This window comes from Otolemur garnettii, unplaced genomic scaffold, assembly GCF_000181295.1.
Source record: "Otolemur garnettii isolate 467f Iridium unplaced genomic scaffold, OtoGar3 scaffold00044, whole genome shotgun sequence".
NCBI lineage: Eukaryota > Metazoa > Chordata > Mammalia > Primates > Galagidae > Otolemur > Otolemur garnettii.
In genome coordinates, this window is record NW_003852439.1 from 6,722,910 (window position 1) to 6,733,205 (window position 10,296).

At 59.8% G+C, this 10,296-nt stretch overlaps 1 protein-coding gene across 5 annotated transcripts in view; it reads left to right on the top strand.

Annotated features, from left to right (window-relative positions):
* Positions 1-9,198, top strand: part of CAPN15 (calpain 15) — a 26,031-nt gene extending 16,833 nt beyond the window's left edge. For 2 of the 5 annotated variants that reach the window (XM_023513804.1, XM_012805844.2), the window contains 11 exons: positions 2,457-3,891; positions 4,632-4,840; positions 4,937-5,120; positions 5,196-5,419; positions 6,009-6,134; positions 6,228-6,380; positions 6,777-6,938; positions 7,010-7,260; positions 7,334-7,500; positions 7,581-7,759; positions 7,889-9,198. In XM_023513804.1, coding sequence (XP_023369572.1) covers positions 2,457-3,891; positions 4,632-4,840; positions 4,937-5,120; positions 5,196-5,419; positions 6,009-6,134; positions 6,228-6,380; positions 6,777-6,938; positions 7,010-7,260; positions 7,334-7,500; positions 7,581-7,759; positions 7,889-8,066 — 3,268 coding nt within the window. In that variant the 3' untranslated portion in view covers positions 8,067-9,198. Of the gene's footprint in view, positions 1-1,806; positions 3,892-4,631; positions 4,841-4,936; positions 5,121-5,195; positions 5,420-6,008; positions 6,135-6,227; positions 6,381-6,776; positions 6,939-7,009; positions 7,261-7,333; positions 7,501-7,580; positions 7,760-7,888 lie in introns of all 5 variants that reach the window. The other 3 variants (XM_023513806.1, XM_023513807.1, XM_023513808.1) reach the window with 3 other exon arrangements.
* The last annotated feature ends 1,098 nt before the right edge of the window (positions 9,199-10,296 follow it).

Consider the following 10,296-nt stretch of genomic DNA (forward strand, 5'->3'; position numbering starts at 1 on the left):
TTTTTTTTTTTTTTTAAGAGACAGAGTCTAACTTTATTGCCCTCTGTAGAGTGCTGTGGCATCACAGCAACCTCCAACTCCTGGGCCTAGGCGATTCTCTTGCTTCAGCCTCCCAAGTAGCTGGGACTACAGGCACCTGCCGGAACGCCCAGCTATTTTTTTGTTGCAATTTGGGCAGACCAGATTTAAACCCGTCACCCTCAGTATATGGGGCCAATGCCCTGCCCACTGAGCCACAGGCACTCTCCAGCTAATTTTTTCTATTTATAGTAGAGATGGGGTCTCACTCTTGTTCAGTCTGGCTTCAAACTCCTGAACTCAAGCAAACCACCCACCTCAGCCTCCCAGAGTACTAGGATTACAGCATGAGCCACGGTGCCTGGCTATTTTAGGAGCATCGTATGTTGAGAATTCTGAAAGGTCTTTTCTGAGTCCTTGGTTTGAATCTTCAAGCTCCTGGTATAGGTTTTGTTTGGTAGTCTGGCCTCCCCCAGGGATGGTGCGGCTTGTGAGGGTGACCCTGGGAGTGGCCATTGGGTTGTGAAGACCCAGCCATGGGCTGAAGGATCTGAAGACTGGCCACTGACCTCTCAGCCCCTTCCATGTTGGCCCACCCATTGGAAAGGTCTGTGCAGACTCGATAAGGGGATACAGGACCCCAGACATTCTGAGTCTCTGGTCCTTGACAAGTTTTCTTCGAGCTATATAAAGCCCCTGCTGGGCAGTGCCTATGGCTCAGTGAGTAAGGCACCAGCCACATATACTGAAGGTGGCAGGTTCGAACCCTGCCCCAGCCAAACTGTAACAAAAAAATATCTGGGCATTGTGGCGGGTGCCTGTAGTCCCAGCTACTCAGGAGGCTGAGACAAGAGAATTGCCTAAGCCCAAGAGCTGGAGATTGCTGTGAGCTGTGATGCCATGGCAGTCTACTGAGGGTGACAAAATGAGACTCTGTCTCTTTAAAAAAGAAAGAAAGAAAGAAAGAAAGCCCCTGCTCACCTTCTGTTTCCTGAGGGCTTCCCTTGACTTTTAGGCACTACCTCATTTAAATCTTCCTGAACTGCAGACAGAATCTTCTGATTCACCAAGACAGCTCTGACACCTGCCCTTACCCTGAGTCATAGACTTCCCAGTGTTTCTGGGGCCCTTGCTATCTATGACAAACAGAGCCTGGGGCTTAGGGCAGGGTATGTCCCAGGAGGGCCCCAGCCTCTTAGACTGGGTGCCCAGTCCTGTGAGGCCTGAGTCTTCTCTGGGCACTGAGCTGTAAAGGGTCACACCAGCTCTGCTGCCCACCAGGGACCCTCTGGGCCATCCATCCAGGCCCAGTGGGTGTGCGGGGTGGAGCCTGCAGGCGAGTATGTTTCCACAGACACCTAGTGCTGGCCATGGGCTCTTTCCTAGGTGAGGAGTGGGAGGGAGGGGTCTGGTCGTCATCAGTGGATTTCTCAGCCTATTCCCAGCATGGAGCCTCAACCCTGGCTGCATGGCTCCTGCCAGGTGCTCAAGCCCGGCCCCAGTACTGCCTACCCCATCAGCTCCCCCCAGGCACCTAGAGCCTCATCCACTCAGGGCTGAGCCCAGCTCTCCCTGCATTTCCCACCTGCACCAGGAAGACAGTGTTGCAGAGGTCACTCTGGGCTCTGGGAAGCAGTTGTGTTGCTTGGAGAGATTTCTTGTTTTTTAGGTTTATTTGAAAAAGGCAAGTTTTCTTTCTTCCTGAACCAAAAAGGCTTAAGCTAGAACATAGTGTTAGACGTACAAGATTCATGCCATGCTATAAAGAACAATTGATTTTTCTGCCAGGCAGAGCAGCTGCAGTCAGTTGAGGAAACTTTGAGTGGGATGTAGAGATACCCCACCCCCACCCCACCAGCACTACTTCATCCCAGATCCTGTTGTGAAGGCCCAGAGGAACTAAGGACACATTCCCCTTGCCCCACCAGGGGCCTGAGCTTCTCTTCCATACCTGTGGGACGATCAAGCCAGGGGCCAGAGCTCCCAGCACGGAAAGCCATACCCACGTTTGCAGGCAGCCTGCCCTGCGCCAGTGCCCACTACAGGGTGCCAGGTACATCTGCCTCCCAGCCTCTGGTGCCCACACTGCTATGTACCACAGGTGGCTGGGCAAGTGCAGTCCCTGCGGAGGGCAGGTCCAGCTTGTGGAGGCCCCAGTCCTCCCCCAAAGTCCTGCACCTGCCCCAAACTGGGGCTTGAGGGGTCTGCCCTGATGGGTAAGGGTCCCTGAGCTGTGAACCAGTCCTGGGCAGAGTCAGCTGCCCCACCTGCCCACATGCTCGGCTGTGATGAGAGCATAGCCCAGCCCCAAGCTGGCTGCACCTCTCAGAACACCAGCCCTGCAGGCACAGGCAGGTTCCCTTTCTTAGGCCAGCAGGAGAGTGGGGTCCTCTGACAGAGACCTCACAGGGTCACCTGACCAGCACCTTCCCTTGTAGCCACACCCACTCGCCTGGGTCTATGGCCACAGTCGGGGAGTGGTCCTGTGCCCGCTGCACCTTCCTGAACCCCGCGGGCCAGCGCCAGTGCTCCATCTGTGAGGCTCCCCGGCACAAACCTGACCTCGACCAGATCCTGCGGCTCAGCGTGGAAGAGCAGAAATGGCCCTGCGCCCGCTGCACCTTCCGGAACCTCCTAGGCAGGGAGGCCTGTGAATTATGCGGCTTCATCCCAGAGCCTTTGCCTGGGGCCACCCTGCCCATCATCAATGGGGCCCTCCCCAAGCCACCCACTGTCCTGGCAGAGCCTAAGGGCAGCTGCAAGGAGGAGGCAGGTCCAGTGCGGACAGCGGGGCTGGTAGCCATGGAGCCAGCCGTGAGGCACCCCGAATTGGAGGCAGAGGAGGCAGCACCAGGAAAAGGCTGGGCGTGCCCACGATGCACTCTATACAACACGCCTGTGGCCAGTTCTTGCTCTGCCTGCGGGGGGCCGCGGAAGCTCTCACTGCCCAGGATCCCACCTGAGGCCCTGGTGGTCCCTGAAGTTGTGGCACCTGCTGGCTTCCATGCTGTGCCTGCAGTGCCCCACCTGGGCCTGCCCACGGACAGTGTTGAGGCTGACCCAGCCCCTGCTGGCCAAGAATCCCCCAGGGTGCCACCCTTTAGCCCCTTCTCAGCTACCATGCAGAACAACCCAGTACCCCGCAGCCGCCGGGAGGTCCCCCCCCAGTTGCAGCCACTGGTGCCTGAGGCTGCTCAGCCCTCGCCCCCTAGTGGCTCCAGAGGGCCCCTCCAGGGCCCAGGGCGGGCCTCAGCTGGGGCCTCAGCTGGGGCCTCCCGCCTGGCAGAGCTGCTGTCAGGGAAGCGCTTGAGTGTGCTAGAGGAGGAGGCCATGGAGGCCAGCCCCACCCACATGGAGGCCAGCAGCTCCACTTTAGGCAGCGACATCATAGACCTGGCAGGGGACACAGTACGCTACACACCTGCCAGCCCCTCCAGCCCCGACTTCACCACCTGGTCTTGTGCCAGGTGCACACTCAGGAACCCCACAGCGGTCCCCAGGTGCACAGTCTGCGGCTGCTCCAAGCTGCATGGCTTCCAGGAACACAGTGAGCCACCTGCCCGCTGCCCTGACTGCATCGCTGACAAGCCTGGCCCCTGCAGCAACAGCTGTGGACGGATGCCCTTAGCTCACAAGGCCACCCGCCTCTTGCCTGAGCGCCCTGGCCAGTGGGCCTGCCCCGCATGCACCCTGCTCAACACACCTCAGGCCAACCACTGCGCTGCCTGCCATACGCCCCAGCTCCTGGTGGCCCAGCGCCGAGGGACTGCACCCCTGCGGCGCAGGGAGAGCATGCATGTGGAGAAGCGGCGGCAGACAGATGAGGGCGAAGCCAAGGCCCTGTGGGAGAACATCGTGGCCTTCTGCCGTGAGGTAAGTGCCATGCCCGCACCTCCTTATAGCGTCAGTCTTCCCCTCATATTTGCCCCTGAGGCTATGGGGTCTGGCTGCAGCCTGGGGAGGAGCCCATGGTGAGCCAGTGAGGCCAAGATACAGTGGGCAGCACTCTCTTCCCAGTCCCTGAGCATCCAGCCTGGCTCCCTATCCCCGTCCTTATTGGTGATGGAAAGTGTGACATTCACCACATCACACCCCATTCTCCCCCACACCCAGGAGGTTCCCTGGCACCCTCTGTGTATCAACCCATAGGCAGGCAGTGCTTCTGGGGGAGTGTGGAGACCCTACTGAATCTCACTCTTGCTCTTTGCCTTATGATCTTCAGGAGGCCTGACCCTGGGGTGGCATCACCAGGTTGCTAGAAGAGAAGTGTGCACCTTCCCCAGGCAGGGCCAGGGATAGGAGATATTGCTGTCCTGAGTGGCAGGGTACTTGTTTCTCTTCACCCCTTACCCATCATACCTGTGGCCTCCAGCTAGGAGCTTTGTTGTACCCTTGGTTCCCACCTGCTGCTGGCCAATAGTGTCTTAGCCAGTTTGCTACCATCACTGTGCCTGCACAGGTCAGGGGCTGAGCTGAAGCCTGTAGGCTGCACATGCCCCATGCCTTCCTCCTGGGGCATGGCAGTATTCCCAGGAACTACCAGGCAGAAGGAGACCCACCCTGAACCCAAGGCTACCCTTCCCAAGCTGAATGACCGGCTGTGGTCTCTGCAGAACAGCGTGAACTTTGTGGATGACAGCTTCCCTCCTGGGCCAGAGTCAGTGGGCTTCCCTGTGGGTGACAGCGTCCAGCAGCGTGTGAAGCAGTGGCTTCGGCCCCATGAGATCAACTGCTCTGTCTTCAGAGACCAGGGGGCCCCATGGTCTGTCTTCCACACACTCCGGCCCTCAGACATCCTACAGGGGCTTCTGGGGAACTGCTGGTGAGGCTCTAGGTTCTTGGGACCAGCTGGCCCAAGGGAGGGCAGTTGGGGTGGCTTGTCCAAGGTCTCCTGCTGAGGCCACCTGGCTCTGTGCAGGTTCCTGAGTGCACTGGCAGTGCTGGCTGAGCGGCCAGACCTAGTTGAGCGGGTGATGGTCACACGTAGCCTATGTGCGGAAGGCGCCTATCAGGTGCGTCTGTGCAAGGACGGCACGTGGACGACGGTGCTGGTGGATGACATGCTGCCCTGCGATGAGGCTGGCTTCCTTCTCTTCTCGCAGGTGGGGAAGGTGGGGATTAGTGGGCAGGGCAGTGGGCATGGTGGCAGGCAGTTCCTGACTCTAGTCCCTCTCTAGGCGCAGCGGAAGCAGCTCTGGGTGGCCCTCATCGAGAAGGCGCTGGCCAAGCTGCACGGTTCCTACTTTGCACTCCAGGCGGGGCGTGCCATCGAAGGCTTGGCCACGCTCACCGGCGCCCCCTGCGAGAGCCTGGCGCTGCAGGTCAGCTCCACTAACCCCCGCGAGGAGCCCGTTGACACTGACCTCATCTGGGCCAAAATGCTGAGTTCTAAGGAGGCTGGGTAAGAGGGGCGGGCACTGTAGCAGCGAGCGGAGCGGTGGGAGAAGCGGGGGACGAGTGCCCTCTGACTTGCACCCTATGTCCATGGTGCCCCTGGTACAGACAGCCCACAGCCAGGAGCCTGGCCAGGATTTGGCCCTATGTAGCCCTGTCACCTCCCCCCTCCCATGCCAGGAAGACCGCATCCTAGCCTAGGCTAATGAGAGCCCAGATGACCCTTGCCTTCTGCACAGAGCTCGGTAGAACAGCCTCCTGCCCAGTGGGGTGGGGCATGTTCTGAGATCTGCCACACACTGGTCATCTGGCTAAGTTTAGCCCCTGGGAAGCCTTGGGGAGGGGCTTGTGGTGCTGAGACCTGCCCTCAGCTGCTGCTGGGCAGCACTACTGCATGGCTACTTTGTGCCTCATGGACCCAGGCCCTCCCTGCTCTCCAGCATGTGAGGGGGTGAGGCCTCCCCTTCCTGACAGTGTCTCTTGTGGTCCTCCCCCTACCAAGCAGCTCCTCCCTCTCCTGAGGGCAGGGCCAAGGTTGGAAAGGGTTCCCTGGTTGGCAAGGTCTCATGTCATCAGAGGCTTCTCTGCCCACACAGGTTCCTAATGGGTGCCTCCTGCGGTGGGGGGAACATGAAGGTGGATGACTCTGCCTACGAGAGCCTGGGCCTGCGCCCTCGCCATGCATACTCCATCCTGGATGTCCGCGATATCCAGGGCACCAGGTAGGGGCCGGGCTGGCCACAGGTAGCAGGTGTGTGGACACGGGTGGGAGCCGTGGGTGGCGCGGTCCTGTCTGTCAGCCCTGTGGTCCACAGGCTCCTACGGCTCCGGAACCCGTGGGGCCGCTTCTCCTGGAATGGCAGCTGGTCAGACGAATGGCCACACTGGCCAGTGCACCTGCGTGGTGAGCTCATGCCACGTGGCAGCAGTGAGGGCGTTTTCTGGATGGAATACAGTGACTTCATCAGGTACCTGAACACCACAGGCCAGGGGCACATGATGCCCTACCACCCATTTGGGGCTGAGTTCTTCTCTAGGAGCATAGCCTAAGATTCCTGCTGGCCTGGGGCAGGGGCAACTTGTCCGTGACTCAGAGTATATAGGGGATCTGGGCCACAGGTCCTAAGTACAGATCTAGAATGCAGGTTTGCAGGGTCAGTGGTGTTACCATTTCCCAGTGTTCTGGGCCTGGTACCCCTTGGTGGTGTCCTGGCAGCAGTAGCAAGATAGCATGTCCCACTGGAAGAGCCTCCTGAAGGGCTTCCCCACATTGGTCCCAGGAGGCTAGGGTGTGTGAAGACTGCAGCTATACTACAAATTGCAAGTGGGCTGCACAAGGCTCAGGCCCATCTCCCTGCTGCCAGGTACTTTGACTCTGTGGACATCTGCAAGGTGCACTCAGATTGGCAGGAGGCACGCGTTCAGGGCTGCTTCCCCAGTTCGGCCAGTGGGCCTGTGGGTGTGACAGCACTAACGGTGCTTGAGCGGGCTTCGCTGGAGTTTGCGCTCTTCCAGGAGGGCAGCAGGTGGGCATCACAGAGGCTTTGCGGGTTGGGAGCTGGAGGCCAATGGCCACAATCACATGACATAATCTCAGCTTCTGGTATCTGGCCTGCAGGCGCTCAGATGCAGTGGACAGCCACCTCTTGGACCTGTGCATCCTGGTATTCCGGGCTACCTTTGGCAACGGCGGCCACTTGAGCTTGGGCCGCCTCCTAGCCCACAGCAAACGCGCTGTCAAGAAGTTTGTCAACTGTGATGTCATGCTGGAGCCCGGCGAGTATGCGGTGGTGTGCTGTGCCTTCAACCATTGGAGCCCCACCCCACCGGGTCCCCCCTCTGTGCAAGGTAATGCCCCCACCCCAGGCCCAGGGCCCATGCTAGCAGAAAGGGCTGTGGCTCACACTGTCCCTCCCCATAGCTTCTAGCCCCTCAGCAGGAGTCCCACGCAGTGTCCCTGAGCCACCTGGCCACGTGCTAGCTGTGTACAGCTCTCGGTTGGTCATGGTAGAGCCAGTGGAGGCCCAGCCAACCACACTGGCCGACGCCATCATCCTGCTCACGGAAAGCCGGGGCGAACGCCATGAGGTGGGTAGAAGGCCCAGGGGGTGGCCAGGGAGCAACTTGCCCCAGCCCCACCCCATGCCTGCACCTGTGCCTGTGCCCAGGGCCGGGAGGGCATGACCTGCTACTACCTAACACACGGCTGGGCGGGGCTCATCGTGGTGGTGGAGAACCGGCATCCAAGATCCTTCCTACATGTGCAGTGCGACTGCACAGACAGCTTCAATGTGGTGTCCACACGTGGCAGCCTGCGCACCCAGGACAGTGTGCCACCCCTGCACAGGTGGGTGCCCTGCCCCATGCCCTATTGCCCCAGCCTGGTGCCCACCAGCCCTTACCCGCCCCTGGGCACTGCCCCACCAGTCTTCACCAGCCCCTGTGCCCCACTGGCCCTCACCGCCCCCTCCTTCAGGCAGGTCCTAGTGATCCTGTCCCAGCTGGAGGGCAACGCCGGGTTCTCCATCACCCACCGCTTGGCACACCGCAAGGCAGCCCAGGCCTTCCTCAGTGACTGGACAGTCTCCAAGGGCTCCCACAGCCCCCCACTCACGCCTGAGGTGGCTGGTCTACATGGGCCCCGGCCACTGTAACCACCGTGCCTGGGGCTGGGCTGTGAGCAGATGGATACCCACCTGCCCTCCACATGCACTTTATGAGGGAGACCCCGATGGAGGATGATTGAGCCAGAATCTCAGGACCCTGCCCAGGGAGCCTCTGGTTGCAGCTTCCCATGGGCCCCCAGCACCCATAGTCCACCTGACCAGGCCTTCTGGCAGCCAAGCAGAATACCTCGAACTAGGCAGGCTGTAGCCAACCTCTGGGGCAGCTTCAGCAAGGCGAGTCTGAGGCCAAGCTGCCTCTCCCCGGGGACTTGGGGACTCCTGCCAGAGCAAGGGTGACCAAGAGCTATTCACAAAACCAAATCTGGTGTCAGAGGTTACCACTTTGATGAGATCAGTGACCACCATCTGTGGGCCCTGAGGTCAGAACCTTCTTGGCCTGCTCCAGAGCCCAGTTCCTGGTTCCCTGGAGGTGCCCCAGAGCCTGGCACCAAGAGGCATGTCCTGGGAGGCAGGTGCCTGTCTCCGGAAGGAGGGTGTCTCCTATCTAACCGCCCCCTCCAGTGACACTATGCAATTCATGGAGCACCCTCTAGGACTGAAGCCATGACCAGGGTGGCAGGGTGGGGAGCCTGGCCCAGCCTACTGTCTGGGGAGGCACCTTGTCCTCAGCTCTGCCAGCCTACTGCCAGGCAGGCCAGGGTCCAGCAGAGTCCTTGGCCAGCCTGGTCCATGGCCTTGGCCCTGTGGCAGAGAGGGACCCTCAGCCCCATCACAGGCACAAGCAGGGTGCAGCTGATCCCACCTCCCCCCAACCAAAAGCCCAGGGAGCTGAGTCACCCATCTGCCTAGCATCACCCCCAGCCGCTTTGAAGGCCAACTTCCTGGGTCCCCCAGCTGGCCCTCACTGCCCTGCCGCCCCCAGCCCTCATATCCTTGGGGCCTGTGGGGTTTTTACACATAGAAGAACATTCCCCTCTTCCCTTTGGGCATCCTTTTACTCTGAGCTGTGAATATTTTTAACCCTGTAAATATGGCCAGCTCTTCTGACACAGAGACTATTTTATCACTTGTCAGTCCCCATCCCTGTACAATACAGTTCTCCATGGGTGGTTTCCAGACTCAGGCTCCAATGGACCAAATAAAAGCATTTTGTTTTATAGTGATGCCTCCTTACCTATCTGTTGTCCTCCCAGGAGTATGGGCCCTGCAGATCAGGGCTGCCAGGGGTGGCTTGTGGGGGTCTGGCACATGCTGAGGTCCTTTGAGGAGGCCTCAGCAAAGAGGCCCAGGGGGAGAGCTGCATAGTAGAGGTCAGCTCACCATGAGCCTCCAATGGGCAGCTAGAGACATGTCTGGGAGGAGTGAGTGCCAGGGCAGGGGGCAGAGGCTGTACCAGACCCTAGGGCCTCAGCCTCATAGGACGGACGCTCACAGCCAACAGGACAATATATAAGAATGGCTTTTCTCAGAATTTGAGGGCCCTGTCTGAACTGATCTATTATCAGGCAGGAGCAAATGGATTGAGGGGGGCATGTAGGGAAAAAAGTTTTATGTCCCCTTCTGCAGCAGGTGGCAGCCACTCCTATTCCTACTCAGCACCCAAATCCCCTCCCAGAGGGGCCTCTGTCCCATGTCCTGTATTGTTCAGGTCATGGCTCTGCTGCCTGGGTGGAGTGGGGGGCTGGGGTGCGGCCAGAGCCGGCCTAAGAGGCCTGTCACCGGCAGCCTATCGAATGTGAAAGCAATTAAAGCCACCAGCAGTGTTCGCTCCAGGCGGGCCTCGGGCAGCGGGGGAGCTGCCACAACACATCTCACCTCCGTGCCCGCGGACGCTTGCCCTGCTTCACCACGGCTGCGCCACATGGAAAATTCTCCCATGGGTGAGACCAGGCGCACACCCACCCTTGTGCCTGGCATAGACCTGGCTCTAGCCACTCCTGGGGTGTCCTGGGACCCCCAGGCCTCCCAAGGCCCCTGTTCCTCTGTCCCTGGCCCTGCCTCACCTGGCACCCCCTTTCTGGCTTCTGCAGCCTCCAGATGGATGGAGGCTCAGGGTATGAACCACACCATGAGGCCCTCTGTTGGCATGGCAGGACAGGAGTCTCCACAGTGGGCAGAGGTCACAGCTCTGCTGCCTGGGTGGAGTGGGGAATGGGGTGCAGTCAGCACCAGCCTAAGAGGCCTGTCATCCCCCGCCCTAGCCCACTCAGTGACCCTGGCTATCTTCAACCTGCACCCTTCTCTCTGCCTTTGGGCC